Here is a 15,990-nt window from a genome sequence, read left to right as displayed (position 1 = left end):
CCCTCCACCCCTACCCCTCCCTGTCCCCTCCTCCCGCCGCCGCCTGGGGGAGGGCACGCTCCTCCTGGGCCCTCAAACTGCCCCCCACTCCCAACCTGGCGGCAGGGCTCCTATCTTATCTCCTTCCTCGTCCTACAGGGTCCCCCTCGGTCTTTCAATTCCTCTCAGGGCCTCTTTCCCTCTCCCCCACCCACCTTCCTTAAAAGGAGGCGATCATAGACTATTCCCCTTTTTGCTAGGATGACCCCCACCCCAAGCAAACCTCGACCACCTATGGCTTTAAGAAATATTCCTTCTGTCCCTTACAGCACCCTGGCCGCTTATCCCAGACACTAGCTGACCTCAGTGGATTGGACTTATCGCTCCTCTCCTTTCTCCTCCCCCTTCTCCTCCTTCTCCCCATCTTCCCTCCCCTTTCTCCTTACTCTCCCCCCTCCTGCTCCTCCTCCTCCTCCTCCTCTTCCTCCTTGCCTGTCCCAGGCCCAGTGGTGCTGCCACTGGTGCGGCTGCCCGCCGCTGGGAGCCTTCTTAGCTGTCTTCTTCCGGTGCCCGCACTGACACCATCTGTCAACTTCATTTAGACATTGCAGCACTCAGCACGCCAGGGTGCCAGACGCCCAAAGGTAACGTGCCAGTCCTCTCTCTTTCAGACAGGACCTGCAGGCTCCACAATTGTTAGTAGAGGACGGGGCGAGGAGCCAGGGCGCCCTAGCGCCCCAGGGTTATGGCTTGGGGCAATCATGAGCGTTTGCTGAACTTTGAGAAGAGGGGTTTAGATAGAGAAGACTTTAGAGAAGCTGGAAGTCTGGTCGAATAGGACTTATTTTGCATTTGTTTGCACTTCCTTTGTGTTTTTCTCTTGATGCTTTGTAAAAAATGCAAAAAGAAGGCTGGTGCTGAGTGAGATAAGTGAGATAGATGTATTTATATTCCGTCCAGAACGAGGTGTGTTACTGCAACTAGATTTATATCCTCACTCTCAAGCTGTCCACCAACACAATTATGGGGAAGGTATGTTTTCTGGGCAAATACACCACCACAGTGTGGCTAATTCCTCTCTGAGTAAGAGTCTGCCTGGGAGAGAAGTTGTGCCCTGGGAGGAATTAGTTCCAGTGTGACTGGACAGTTAGTTATTGGATTGCACGTGCAAGGAAATGTAGTCTGACCGGGAACAGGGGCTGGACATAGGAGGTGGAAAGCAGCGGGCCTGGGAGCTGGCCGGCCACACAAGGGCTGATGGGGGCTGTTGGGAAGGGGGGGTACTTCAGAGGACCACATGGGAGGCAGGTCTGGGCACACCTCTGCCTCCACTCTGAAAGGAGCAAGGTGCAAACCTGAGTGCTGAGAAACCTGGGGAGATGTTAGGTCGGGAGAAGGGGGAGTTGTGCTGAGATCCTGTGAATGGTGGGCAACAAAGAGCCTTGGGTGGAACAGAACCAAACCAGGCCTCTTGGGGCTGGCATTAGCTATCTGTGCCCCTAAAGTGCCTGGGGGACTGCTCCTGGCTGCGTGTGCCAGTGGGGCTGTAGAAAAGAAGAGTGGGAATGGTGGGAGGAGGAGGCTGGGGGTTGGGCTGGGTCTGGCCCCAGACAGTGACCTGAAGTTGAGTGGAAGCAGGCTTTTTCCATCAAACCCTGCCTGGATACCACACACAGAGACTGAGTGTCAGTTTACTGCCTTGAGCCGGGCTCCTTTTCCCTAAGCTCCACAGTAATTAGACAAAGAAAACCTAAATTAGTTGAACAGGCGTCGACAGCTTCCTCCAGAGCACCCCTGGTACCTACATGGGAATGTGTCCGAAAATGGCTTGATTGTAGCCCAGAGTCAGCTAAGAAAACATGGCCAAAATGAACTCAGTTTACCGCCCATTTCCAATAGAAAAAAGAAACAAGTCGTTCTTTTCCGGATGGGATGTTTTGATTGAGTTGGGGTAGGGGTTTGCAGTAGTTTCCACTTCTAAGAATTTCTTTCTGAGTGACTGGAGAGCAGTTTTTGTGTGTGTTTGTTTTGTTTATTTTATTTTATTTTTTTAGGGATGGGTCCCTATTTATTTTGTAGCTTTTTCCTCTTATCTTCTTTTTGTCATTTTGCATGGAATAATTTAAATATAAGTAATTAAATATAGAAGTAAATATAGTGTGTTCACTAAATCAATGCATTAAGTGTCTGAAAAATAAATAAAATAGAAAGTGGAGTCAGGACTGATAATATTAAAGACGCTCCTCTCTCTCTCTCTCTCTCTCTCTCTCTCTCTCTCTCTCGTTCTCTCTCTCTCTGTGTGTGTGTGTGTTGAGAAGATAATTGGCCAGAAGCCTAGAAAGAAAGAAGGCAATTATTTCATTTGTAGATGGGGTGGTGGGCAATGGGTTTGGGGGGAAATTCAGCAAGTGAATATCACTGTCACTAGACCCTCTCTGATTTTCTGCACTTGGAGGATTCTATGTACTTTGGCTGTTAGGCCCTAAAAGGTTTTAAGACCCAGAGACTGAACAATAAATAGCATCAAACCTAAAATCCAGTCAGGGCTTGGAATAACCTTGTATACCAGTAGTTTCTAATTTGGGGGTCAGGAGTCTTTTTGAAAACATGATGGAAGCTTTGGAGCCTATTCTCAGAATACTCCCATTTTGCCAGTGATATTGGGGAGTCCACAGATACTCTTTAAGACAAACACCCGCTCTACACATTGTTAGTTTCTACCAATTCAAATGGGTAACTTATCAGGGATTTTTAAAGGCTCCCTTCCTCATTCAAGTGACAGTGGTATCTATTTCTCTAAACTTGCAAGAAATGCCACTTATAGTTTGATGGGTATTACAGGATGCTAGGCAAGTCCTGGAAGGACAATGGAGGAGAGCAGTGAGAGCCCCAGCCAGGAGCAGGTCAGCTGACCTAGAGCCTTTCTCTTCCTAGGGGTCTCAATATCGCCCTGCACTCCAACAAGATAAAAAGGTTGGTGATCTTCTGAACAGGAAAGGGCTCTTTGTCAAAACTCTCTCGGAGATCTTATTTCTGCCTATGGAAACTGTGCCCCTGGCAGAGACCCCCACATCTACAAAGACTAAATCCTGCATTTGTTCCTTATAGAATTCACAGGTACATGCTTTTCTACGCACATCATGGCACTGGCACATGATCCTCATCCACCCTTTAGAGGTAAGGAAACTGAAGCTTAGAAAGACCAGCTGATTACCTGAAAGTCACACCTGAGCAAGTGACAAAGGAACCTGTAGCACAGGCCCAGGTGTCCACTCCCATTCTGCTTCCACTACATCACAGCAAAACCTCTCTGAACTTTGTTTTAATTACCAATTTATACAAACCTCCTGGGTAAGAATGCCTGTGGTAACAAATTATGTCAAATTCTTTACCCCTGGCAAGAATATCTCAATTTCTGCTTAGCAGATGGTTTAAAGGGAAGTCGTGTTTGTCTCTGGAACAGAGATAAAGCATCCTTGCTTAGGATGCTTCCCTCTCTGAGTCCCTTCTTATGGTCCTGAGATCTTCCCGACCTACCGACCCTCACCTCTTTACAAACAAAACCCTTGATTTCTTTTTCTTAGGGAAGGAAAGGTATGGGTCCTTAAAGTGAGTGTAGATCAGCCCAGGCGCTCCTTGGTTAACCAGAAATACACAGTCTCAGTGCAGCTGGTCCCCTCTCCCAACTGGTGCTCTTCCTCCCCTTTGGAGACTGTCCTGGACTGGACTGGAGGTTCCTTACCAGCTCCAAACCCCAAAGGCCCGCCTCTGCTCATGTGCAGGGGAGTGTAAACTTCGTGATGCTTGGTTTTCTCCCATTTTGTTTTGCAATCAGCATTTTATTCTAGGAAATCTTCATTATTGCAGTTTAAATTTTGTGTTTTTAGCATGCTTCCCGTGCTTCGTGGGTTTTACATGAAAGGGCTTAGACTAAACCAGTAACCCACCAGAGATGCGTTTGCACCAATGCTGTTTACTGCATCTATGAACTCGCCTCCACTGGGCACTTCTTCTTCTTGCCCCTCCCTTTCTTCCACCAGCCATGCCAGAGCAAAGTCTCTTCTCAATTCAGTTTGAAACCACTCTGTTCACCCTGTGTTTTGATACAAAGTTAATGTTTGTAGAGGATTCTTAACTCCTGGGAGGACTTTCTACTTGGGGAATGAGGGGACTCGGTGCTGAGGTCTAGGGGCTGTCAACTGTTTGAAGAAACCACGAAGGACCAGGAGCCTGCGTGCCACAGGGTCCGCTCTAGAAACTTTATGATAGAAAATCCATCCAGGAGGCCAGGAAGAGACGCCTAGACTGGAGTCGAGAGAACTTGGCGAGGAGGGGCAACTGTGAATTCTATATCCTTCTCAGCGTCTGTTCTGCTTCCTCCGTCCAGAAACCCCCAGACCTCCGGGTTTGAACATCAGCCACCCAATTCCAAATGTTTATTTGGATAGATTCTTCCGCTCTCCAAACGCCTGTGTCCCGGGCAGGGCTCTTTTTTTATATATGTAGCTGGAGAGGTCCGTGGATAGACCCAGATCTCCTGGGTCTGGATTGGGCATGACTTGATCCCCCACTTGGTCAGGTCTGAGGTGTTTGGAGAGGGAGAAAAAAGTCCAGTTTACCAGAGCTCCACGGGGAAACGGCGCCTCTTCCTATCTCAGATTTCGTTCCCCTTGGTGAGGAGAGACAACTTTGGAGTGCTCGACAGGCAGTCCACCCAGCTGCCAGCGGGCCCTGACTCAGGGTGTGGGTGAAGAGGTATCAGACCAGACACCTGCCTTAGGCATCACCCACAGCCTGCAGGTTTATTTGTGTGTGCGGGGCGGGCTGGACATCGAGAAGAGGGTTTCTATGGCAGGACCAGTCATTCCTCTTAAAAGGCAACTGTATGCCTTCGAGAGGAGAGAAATTACACCGAGCTGGAATAGACACAATTTGTGCGTCTCCTGTGGGAGTTGGAATGAGTGGGCTCCCACTGGCGAAAGACAAGGAGGGAAGCCTGTACCACACAGTCTCAGTCTTGGGAGCAAGAAAGGCAGAAGCAACTGTGTGTGCCGGTGCCTCACAGCGTGTTAATTCTAGGTCCACTTGTGCTGCTGGGAGGAAAATCACCCGCGGTGAGACTGAAACGCGCGGAGACAGGCCGCACCTGGAGCTCAGCATCCCTTCCCCTGTGCCCACCAGACTGTGCGTCTGGCCCGGGTGGCCACAGAGCCCGCGGCCCCACGCCTAGGGAGGCCCCGTGCCTACCGCATCTGCCTGCCTCCCCAGGCTGGGAGGAACGTGGCGGGGCCTAGCCCGCACGCCGGGCAGGGCTGGCAAAAGGGCCGGGCCCAGCCCCGAGGGTTCGCGGGACCAGGAGGGGGAAGCCCGGAGGGCTGCGGAACGCACCAGCTAAACGCGTCCGCAAGTCCAAGGCCGTGCCTGGGGAGAGAGGCCAGCCCACTTAGGGGTCACGGGCAGAGAGGCTCCCTGGAGGTCCCTACCCAGCTAGAGTCGGGTTTTCTTCTGGTGTCTGGCCGAACTCCTCTTACCCGTCGCCCCTCCCCCAAATAAATAAATATCTCCAAGGGCTGTGGATTCCGCGGGGCGCTGAGGTAGGTGAACTTCCTGGAGCGTCAAAACTCCCCTCTAGTCCTCCCCGCTGAGCTCAGGATACGGAGCGCGCTCGCTTCTCTTCAGAAAAGGAAACGTAGCTCTTCCAAAAATATAAATCAGCTCTGACGTCCAAATCTTTCTTTTGTCCTCCAGCATCCTCTGTGGGGATAAATAAAACCTGCTAGGCGCCCGAAGCCCGACTGGGGACCTGGGGGCGTCCAGACTGGTCCTCGGGAGGTGCTGCCTTTGGAGAGCCTTGCCTCCGACCCACCCCGCAACATTCCCCAACCCGCCCCCATCTCAGTCAGCAGTTAGTCCCTATTCCGGGGGGCGGCCTGACCCCTGTGCGGAAGGGAGGAAGGCAGCTTCTTGATGCAACCCCGGCGCCTTAGAAGGCAAAAGGCCAGAGAGGCAGGCTTGAGGGGAAGGGATTACGCGGCGCTCGGGCGCTAGGACGGAAGAGGCCAGGAAAGCAGGGGGTACCGCGGCTCTGTGGGCGGGCAAGGCCGCTCCAGGTGGGTCTTACCCTCGAGGTTTCGAGTCCTACCTGGCTACCACCGGGTTCCACATCGGGGGTCTCAACCCCAGGGCAGCCTCACCTTGGATAGGCCCAGAGGAAACCATGTTTGGGGCTGAGAGACCCCCGAGTGGGCCATCTCTGGAGGCTGGTGCTCCACGAGAAGGAAGAGGCTGGGCAGAGTCACAGGCTGTGTCCCCGGGGCTCTGAACCCACGGACCGTCTGGAAGGCTTAAACCAGGTCATCCTCGTCCTCCCTCCATCTCCCGCCTCCAGCTTGGGAGAGTTGGACAGGGTTTTGGTCAGGGCTTCGAAAAGAAATCTATACCACGGGAAACCACAGGCAGCGAGTGTGGCTGAGGAACTGGCGGAAGAAGAATCTAAAAGGTGAAATCACCTCTGGCACCTCCACTTTCTTTCTGCTTCCCTGACACCCTGATGTTGAGAACCCACCAGCCTGTCCGCTGTTCCCCATCCCCTCCCCAAATAAATCACCCCGCGTCACCCACGCGGAGCAGCCTGAAAGGCTGCTGCTGAGGAGGGTTCCAGGCAAGGCTAAGTCTCCACCTGCGGGAGCTCTGCCCTCCTCTCATCCCACCCCCAACTCCCGCCCCTGCTCACAAAGGTTCTTTTCCAGTCCTGGGGCCTTGGGGCTGCGAGGTGGAGGCTGTTTCTCTCCCTCTCCCTCTCCCTCTCCCTGTCCCTCTCCCTCTCCTCTCCCCTCAGAGGGGTCTTATTGATGAACTGCCTCAAAAACCACCGCCCAAAATGTCCCAGAAGGGTTTAGACAATCCATCACCCACCACTTCAAGAATGCTTCCTCCCTTTCAAACACAATCCTCGCACACCAGACGGGCTGCGGTGGGGAGGGGCGCGCACTTGAAAAGAGAACAGCTATATAATCAACGTCAAAGCCATCCCACAACCTTTCGGAAACAGGGACTGGGGCCAAAAATCCCTCCAAATGATTTACACAGCCCCCCTAGCCCTCTCCCCCACACCCCTGCTTAGACTCTCCTCGTGCCTGCATCACGCAGCCAGCAAGGCCACGCACAACCCCCCGCCCCCCGCCGCTCTGCCTTGAACGTTAACACCAAAGGCTTCTCAGTGGGGCTTGTTTGCATTTAGGAGAAAGCACTTGTCATCTTGGGGTTCCAAGGAGGAGGAGCGTCTCGGCTTGTCCGGTATGCTTTTGGGGCCTTAGTCATGGTGTCTTTATTGGTGGAGAGCGGTGAACTGCGAGGACCGGGCCTGTGTTTTTGCGGTTGTCAAATGGGCGTTACCTCCCCTCCCTACGAGAATCCTCCCATTCTTCTGTGTAGCCGCTGTGCCTCCCTTTTGTCTTAGGCACCTCCCGGTAGAGGCTAGAGTTCTTCTCGCTTCCGCTGGGTGGCGCCAGGCTCTCGGGAATCGCGCTAGGCGAGGCTGACTCTGGTGCACCCCCTCCACTCCCCTTCACTTGCCTAAGGCTCTCCGCGCACCCGGCCCAGGTCTGGCCTCCAGCCGGTCAGTGTTTGGTCCTCAGGTGAACAGATTCCTTTAAATATTGCTTACCTTATACTCGGTTGCCCACCTTAGGACATATTCTGCTTTTTCTAAGCCTCCACCCCGTTAAAATATAAAGTAGAAAATTAGCCACATACTTGTACACAGCTATTGAAATGAGCTCTATCCATTGCACACACGAGTAGGAATGTTTGAATTTCTTCAAACTTGCAGAAGAAATTCAGGATTCAGTTCAGTTATTTTGGTTCCTGGAGCTGTCCTGAGATCTAGTAGAAAACAGACCAGAGTCTCGGGAGAAGCCAGCTCCGTCCCTTCTGGAGCGAGGAACTGGGGAAAGCCTTTCCCTTCTGGACCTCAGGGGTCTCATCGTGAAGTGCCTCCAAAACTACTCTTGCCTTCTGGGTCTACAGTAACAGGAAGACAACTTTTTGCCCCCTAAACTTGTCCTTTTTAAAGTCTGCAAGATAAAAAGGAATATTGGGGGCTCTTTTGCGACCTGCTGGATACAAAGTGGGGGAGGGATGACAGGCCAGGTGGAGGTAGGCTTAGCAGTCAAGAAAGCCAGGGGCACTAGATTTGAAACTTCAGACCAAGATTTACCCACCGGTCAGATCATCCTCTGCAACAGAAGCAACTGGACTTTATCTTTCAGAAAACAAGAAGGCATTCTTCATAGTAACTGACTTTTATGGGAAAAAAAAACACACAACTTCTAAAAATTAACTTTATTGAGGCATACTTTACATACAATAAAACACACCCATTTTAAGTGAAGATGTTGAGTTTTTATTTTAAAAAAATATATTATGAAAAGTTTCTTAGTACACATAAGTGGACAGGGTATACAATTAGCCCTCCCTCATATACCCATCACCCAGATTTAACAATTATCAAGGATATGCCATACTTGCTTCATTTATCTCTTTTCTATTTTCATTTCTTGCTGAAATATTTTAGGGCAAATTCAGAAATCATGTTCTACAAGTAGACCTTATTACTTTTCCCCATGCCTTCCAGTTCTAGCTCTCCATACCTAAAATTACATTTGGCACAGACAATCACGTTTCCTTGGGGAAGTTTGAAATTGTTCTGGATGTGTGTTTTACAAACAGAACTGTCCATCCTGCTGCTTCCTCCCCACAAGTGACTTCCAGCCCTGGTTCTTGGCTTTTTCCAGGCTTTGTCCTTTCCCCATCCTCACCAGGGCTAGGGCTGTGAAAAGGGGTGCTCCTCTGTTCAGCTCCCAGAGTTGATGCCACACTGCCTCCATACATTCATACCAGATCATACATATGACATTAATTTTATTGCAAGATTACACGTTCCTTTGCGTAGATCTATACATGTGGATATTTGTGTATGTATATTTGTCCATGTGGACCATAGAGTAGTTCCAAATTGTTTACCCAGGCAGTGGGCAGCCAGGAAAGACTTTTTTGTGTTCTTTCTAAATGCCTGTAGGAGGATGTTGGACTAGGCTAGAAAAGTGAAGGTATCCTGGGAGGAGTGGGGTGGAACACGAGGCACTGGTTGGCCCATCCCCTCAACCACCAGTCCACACTATGCCTCTGTGCAAATATTTTATTGAGTTGTCTGCTTTTTCTGCACCACCACGCAATACATGTTACCATAGTTTTTAGCATTTCCCTCTTTTTCAATGCAACGCTGATCAGATGAATAGCTATGCGGTGGTCATACATAGCCCTAGATTTTGTTTGACAACGCACCTGTTTCTCGTAACTGTGGGTAAGTCTCTGAGCTTCACTATCTAAATTTTTTTGGTAAATTGCAAATTACAAAAACAGTAACAGGCCCTCTCCCACAGTGACTATAAAGGTGAAATAAAAATTGTAAAAAGTGCCCGGCCCGCATGGCTTAGTGGTTGACCATAGATCTATGATTCAGGAAGTCACCTTTCTTTAAGGTCAGAGCGGGGCTTGCAGGCTTTATCTCCAGTGTGGGGAGTGCAGGAGGCAGCCATCAGATTCTCCCTCATCATTGATGTTTCTATCTCTCTCCCTGTCTGTAATCAATAAAAATATATGTAAAAAATTGCAAAACGCATTAACATATATTGACATATACATTTATATTATTGTTTTTTGCCCAAAGGAACAAAAACGCTATTTGTTTTAAGATACTGTAAGTTTCACCGTACCTGGGCTCTTTCCTCCCCACAAAACTCTCTCATATGCATTTTGTATTTTGTCCTTAATAACGAAAAGATGTGTCCATTGTCTATAAGTTTAAGCTACCTCTGCTGGGCATGGGTCTCTCTGGGGGTCTCTCCGGGTGTGGGCCGCGGGGCACAACCAAGATGCGTGAGTTCTCTCGGGGCTCGCGGGGAAGGGGCGATATTTCCTTTGGTGGGGTTCACGCAGACGTAGGCGGGATCTGTTTCGCATCATCCGGGCCTGGGCGCTCGCCCTCTGATCGGGATGGGCACCGTGACCAAGGCGATGCGCGCGCGCGTGTGTGTGTGTGTGTGTGTGTGTGTGTAGAGCGTCATTTGTCTTGAGCAAAGTGTGCCTCCGGGAAACACCTGCAGAATAATGCCAGGCACAAGCGGAGGGCTGTGTGGGATCTGGGCTCGCTCACTGGGGATCGAGCCACAGACCGCTGATCTGCACTTGAGGAGTTTCTCTGCCCTGAGATATCTCCAGGAAAGCATGAAAGCGCAGCAGAAAAACTTGCTCGCATGCTGCTGCAGGAGTTGCAAGGGCGCCTGGTGGGCTGCTCGCTGATTTGAGCCGAAAGCAAAGCAGGGGCCGGAATTTGTTTCAGGCGGAAATTTCCTCCTTTCCGCCCCATTTCCCGTTTGCAACAAACGCAGGCTCTGGACCGCCCTGTGGGAGGCTACAAGGCAGGCAAAGATCCTTCACCATCCACCCAAACCACAGCGCCCGGGAGCCCTGGGCGGCGGGCTTGGGTCCCTCAGCCTCCTGTTTGGGCGGGAAACAAAGGGCCACTGCCGGCACCCCCCACCCAACCCCATGAGTTTCAGGCAACTCTAATTCTGAAATATAATCTGCGATTTAAATACTAAAGTCGTAAATGCTTTCTGCCCACTTAATTTTTTTTCTGTGTACCTCCCCGCCCCAATACACCCTGCACTTCTAGTTACAAGACCTTGAATAAGTTATTTTTCGGGATTTCAATTTCGTCATTTTATAATTGGGATCATATTAGCTGCTTATAAAGTTGCTGGGAGGATTAAACGAATTAATTAATCCACATCAAGAGCGTAGAATAGCAAGCAGCACGGGAGGGGGGTTGCTCAACAAACATCAGCCATGAAATTGACCACGAAGATTCCTCTGACTTCGGATCTCCTTTCCCCGCGGGGTGACTTCCAGTTGCGGTCCGAAGGGCCTAGGGCTAACGGGGCCAGCCACAGCCACACTCTTGGGCTTGGTTTCAGTTTTAATATTCGATTAAGAATTAAGAGTTATAAACGGACCTAAGAGAAAGTACGAAAAGTCCCGGGCAGGACCCCTGGCTTAAGGCTCAAGCCCTGCCCGGAAGCAGGTGCGTGCGGCCCGGGGCACTCGGAGGCTGGGCGCTTCTGGGAGCGAAGGCCCGCCCTGCTGTCTAATAAGGGGCCTGGTGACCCGCATCAAACTTGATTTAGCGCAAAGTGCGGTGCTTTGGCTGCATCGTCCGGATGACTCAATGCGGGCCAAGTTGTTTGGGATGATGGGTGCTTTGGGCAGCGGTGCGCTACCGCGCCCTCAGAGTGGAAGGGTGTCCTGGTCGGGTCGGAGTGTAATGGAAACGAAGCTCAGAGGGCGACAACTTTAGAAGCTGGGGGTGGAAAGCAGGGAGAATATTTTCCTTTTAGTGCCTTCGGACTCTCCCGTGTCTGATCTTGGTCAGGGTCTTCTCTGGCTCAGGCCTGTCATGGAACACTGCTTGGAAAGGCAGACAATAAATGCCGCTCTGCCACTTGGGATTAGCGGGGGCCTTGGGCTCGGGAAGAGGTGTGGGGCCCAGTAAGGGGCAGGTTGGACTCTGAAGGCAAAATCAGCCCCGTGGTGGCCGCAGGGAAGGGCGCAAGGCGCAAAACTTCAGGTGGAGCCGCGGCTCCGGGCAGGGGGACTCGGAGGGCGTTCTGGAGGGGGTCCGGACGCGGCTGCTCCGCTGGGCCAGGAGGGGCAGAGTGAGAGGGAAGTGATCTCTTGAACCTCTTCAAATGCAAATCCTATAAGAAGTTTTTTAAGGAAAGAAAAGCGGAAGGACAGGGAAAATGGAGAAATAACCGAGTCCACCTGAGGCTTGAATGGCCTTTTAAGAATTCTAGGCCCCTGGGGTTTGCAGACTTCCCTACAGTAGACCAACGATTGGTAATGAATTTTGGATTTCCCCTCAGGAGCATGAAGCTACCAGCTGACTTCCTCCAATATGCATATTTTACATATATAAACACCTTCATAGTTTAATAGCCATTTAAACAAATCGTTCTCATAAACTCTTACTCCTAAAACGATCTGGCACAAAACAGCTTTTCTTTATCGGATCTTTTTCTTCCTTCTTTTCATTACTGGCTTTTGCAGCTAAAATTTCATCTCCAGATTGGTGGCCAGTATTTCTATATGTAACTTTGCTGTCTGTTCTATTGTAACGTCCCACATCACTTTCCCTGTCAAGGTTAGATTTAGAATATTATTTTTCCTATTATAAGAGAGCTAATGTATATTTTGGGAAAAAGCAAATATTCCTTTTGTTTATTACTTGTTGGTTATTAACTAGCAAATGAGGCTGTTCCACTGCAGGTATCCTAATGAGACACTCAGCTATGGTTAGTTCTCAGCTTTAAAAAAGACCGAGTTATTTCCATTTGTCAACTTTTCATTCAGCAAAAGAGAGGCTCTTAAAGTTTTCTTCTCCCAGTGAAAGGAAATTTTGTTTGGGGACTTGAAAATAAAAACTAAACCTCTAGAACCCAAATTTTGGGACAAAATTGGTGTGTTAAGTTAAACAGGTCAACTGGGCAGGCATGATTTGGGGGTGGTGGTTGGGGAGGAGAGGAGTATGTAGGTCTTTTGGACAGTGATGCTCATCTGAATAAGGGAATAGGATGCATTTGTGGGTCTGGACAAGTGTCAGAGAGGGGCAAGGTAAAGAAGGTAGGGAGTGATAGATTCTCTTTCCGTGAAAGCCTCCTTAATAAAAGACTGATTAACAGTGTTTGATGACAGACCCTTAAACCTGAAAAGCAGGTTTAAGCATCACCCATTTTGGTCTGCTGCTTCATGTAGGTAGAGGGTGGGTGTTGGCATCAGGCTGAGGGGATCTGCCCTTCTGAGCTCAGCAAAAGCCAAATTTAATAAACTTCTTTTTGTTTTGTGGTTTGTGCCTATGGAAAACTTCTGCAGTTGGAGTGCTCTCAGAAAAGATCTGAGCCTGAAGAACTTTCCATCTGTAAATCAGTTACAAAACACAATGAAGTGGAATTATAGTGTGTTTTATGGACATAGGGTTTTAACCAAAAGGAAAAGAATGCGGATGCATATATCAGGTAAGTTTGACTACAGAAGAAATTTCTAACATTAGCATGTATAAATTCATAGTGATGTGAAAATAATAAATAATTTGAGTGTCTTGAATTTATTATAATATATAATAAGTTCATTATATGGCTTTCTAACTAGGAAATTGTTTCGAGGCCAAGATTTGATTGATGTCTGAACTTTGGATGTACCTACAAAGTGAAGATCAGAGTTGGGCAGTGTAGGTAACACCCCTTAAAAATATTTTTCCTGGCCTGCATTACTTGTACTTTTTCTTCTAGTTTTCACTTGCTTTTCTGATATAACGACAGTGCAATTTACCTTCATACCTTGAGTTAAATGTGGAATTTCAATTGGTGGGAATAGAATAAACAATGTTACTCAAATAATGCAGATATTTCATTTGCATAATTAAAGGTACTTTTACCTAAAATGCTTCTTAAAGCTTTAAATATTACTTTAAGAAAAGGAATTAACTCTGAAAATGTAAATAATTTTAAAAATTCTAAACTTCACTTTTATTTTTGTGTGATAGCTTGCTTGCATTGTATTTACTTGCAATGATTCACTTTGTCTTTTTGAGGGGACATGAACAATTTTGCAAATGTCTATTAACCTATTAATCATTTAAAGAGGGAGACGTAAACACATCCTCACTTTTTTAAACTAGGCTAATGGAGTCATTGGAAGATTAACAGTAAACCCTGAGGTCAATACAGTATGACACTTCCATTAATAACTCAGAGTTTCAAAAGAAAGTAGTGTGTTGGAGAATAGGGTAAAAATGCATTAAAAAAACTTGCTAGAGCCCTAACCAGTTTGGCTCAGTGGATAGAGCGTCGGCCTGCAGACTGAAAGGTCCCAGGTTTGATTCTGGTTAAGGGCATGTACCTTGGTTGCGGGCACATCCCCAGTGGGAGGTGTGCAGGAGGCAGCTGATCGATGTTTCTCTCCCATCGATGTTTCTAACTCTATCCCTCTCTCTTCCTCTCTGTAAAAACTCAGTAAAATATATTAAAAAAAACTTGCTAGAGAACTTTCTAGATATATGTTTTTTTGGTTTCTATTTTAGTTTGCCTAGCATCTTTTCCTTCCTGCTACTGATGACAGCATCCCTGTATCCTTAAGGAGAGCTCCCTTTCTCTCACTCAGTGTCATCCTGGTCCCATCACATTGCAATGACACTGTCAGATGTGGGGTCATATGATCTATGCCTGTCTGTATTACCCATCCTTTGGCCACTTGGTTGGCTGAGTGTAGACAGGGGGTCAACCTTGGTCACTTAGAGTCCTTCCCTGGGGTTATTAGCACTAAAGATAAGAGAGAGGTTCAAACTTTCCCCCACTAGATCAGGAATCAGAAGGATGTGTCCTTGGAATTTTCTGTGACCATCTTGTCACTTTCCTGGCTCCTTGGCAGAGCCCATTTATAATAGAAAATAACCAACCCAGGAAGGAAGCAGAGGAGACAGAGAGTGTGGGCTGACAACACTGTTGGAAATGAGGGGCTGGCCAGGCCCTGGAGTTCTCATTTAATCAGCCAGTTCCATTATTCCACACATCATTTTTGAATGCTACTCTGTGCTAGACACTATTCTAGGTGTGGGGGAAACATTCAGGTGAAGGTAGTCAAGGTCTCCACTTTTAAAGCTTAAATTTGAGGATGGGGAGAGAGACAACAAACAAATATAGAAAAAAGGTGGAGAAAGTGGTATGGAGACAGACTATAAACAAGTTCATACATAAACGAGAAAATTTCTAATGGTAATATAGGGGAAGAAAAGTAATTTTCCTTCTATCCTTCTAGGTTCTTTTGGTGCGACCCTCCTTAATAAAAGACTGATTAACAAGAGATAAACAAACACAAGTTAACAACATGTACCCTTCTTGTATACATGAGAGAGACCCACGAAACGAGTGCCCCCTGAAATGGCCCAAGCCATCATATTAAATGCCATATTTAGCTGAAGACAAAAGAAAGATGTTCTGGGGTGGGGGAGCCAGTGGAGGGATATTATTTTTAAAATCCCAGGGAACAAGGGTAAGGTTGTTACGGAGGTTTAAGTAGGTGTCTTGTGATTTAGTATCACCCCTTTCTTTCTGGTATGGAGAGGGAGACACGATGAATATTTGCCTTGTACGTGGAAATGTCCCTCACACAAGGTAACTTCTGCTCAGTTGTCAGAATGTCTCCTATGCCTTCTGTTTCTTCAAAGTAATCAGCTCAAAATAATCTTTATGTCAAAGAGGCATGTTTTGGGCAGGCATATTCTGTGCCCCTTCAGTAAGAAGTCAAGATAATATAATAGGGTGACACAATAGAGAAGGGCTGTTGGTGGGCCAGGAAAGTCTTCCTTGGGATGACATTGATATGGGATTTGATTGAGATGAGCCAGCTATGGGATGATCTAGGCAGATGGAGGGAAGATACACAGGCCCCAAGGAATGATCTTAGGACATTCAAAGGATATCGAGTTGTCCAAGGTGTCTGAATGAGAGAGGCAGTGCTAACAAACAAGGATAAAGTCTAACTTCTTAGCTCTTCTTTTTCTAGACAGTTACCTTGCAAATACCCACAATATTGTTATGGCAACATCACATTGTCATAGATTTTTTTGCAATATAGCACATTAATTATCATTAATAATTCTGATTCCTGATCTAGTGGGGGAAAGTTTGAACCTCTCTCTTATCTTTTACCAGTCACCAGACTTTCTCTATTTTTCCCATGAAGCACTCACATTTTAGTGGGATATGTTTGTAGATATGCTGATTTTCCCACTTCAGTTACAGTCACATCATTCCTAAAGTCTGGTTATGGAATTAGTACAGATAATTGTGGAAGGTAATATGTGCAGGTCTGGAACTCTAAATGCTAGGGAAA

At 47.9% G+C, this 15,990-nt stretch overlaps 1 protein-coding gene across 1 annotated transcript in view; it reads right to left on the bottom strand.

Moving 5' to 3' along the window:
- FOXF2 (forkhead box F2) overlaps positions 1-10,408 on the bottom strand; it is a 16,702-nt gene extending 6,294 nt beyond the window's left edge. Inside the window, exon 1 of the mRNA XM_006774469.2 lies at positions 10,196-10,408. Coding sequence (XP_006774532.1) covers positions 10,196-10,408 — 213 coding nt within the window. The remainder of the gene's footprint in view (positions 1-10,195) is intronic.
- Between the last annotated feature and the right edge of the window lie 5,582 nt (positions 10,409-15,990).

The sequence above is a fragment of the Myotis davidii genome, unplaced genomic scaffold (assembly GCF_000327345.1).
Source record: "Myotis davidii unplaced genomic scaffold, ASM32734v1 scaffold486, whole genome shotgun sequence".
Lineage (NCBI taxonomy): Eukaryota > Metazoa > Chordata > Mammalia > Chiroptera > Vespertilionidae > Myotis > Myotis davidii.
Note: the sequence above shows the minus strand (reverse complement) of the source record. Positions and strands in the feature narration are given on the sequence as shown.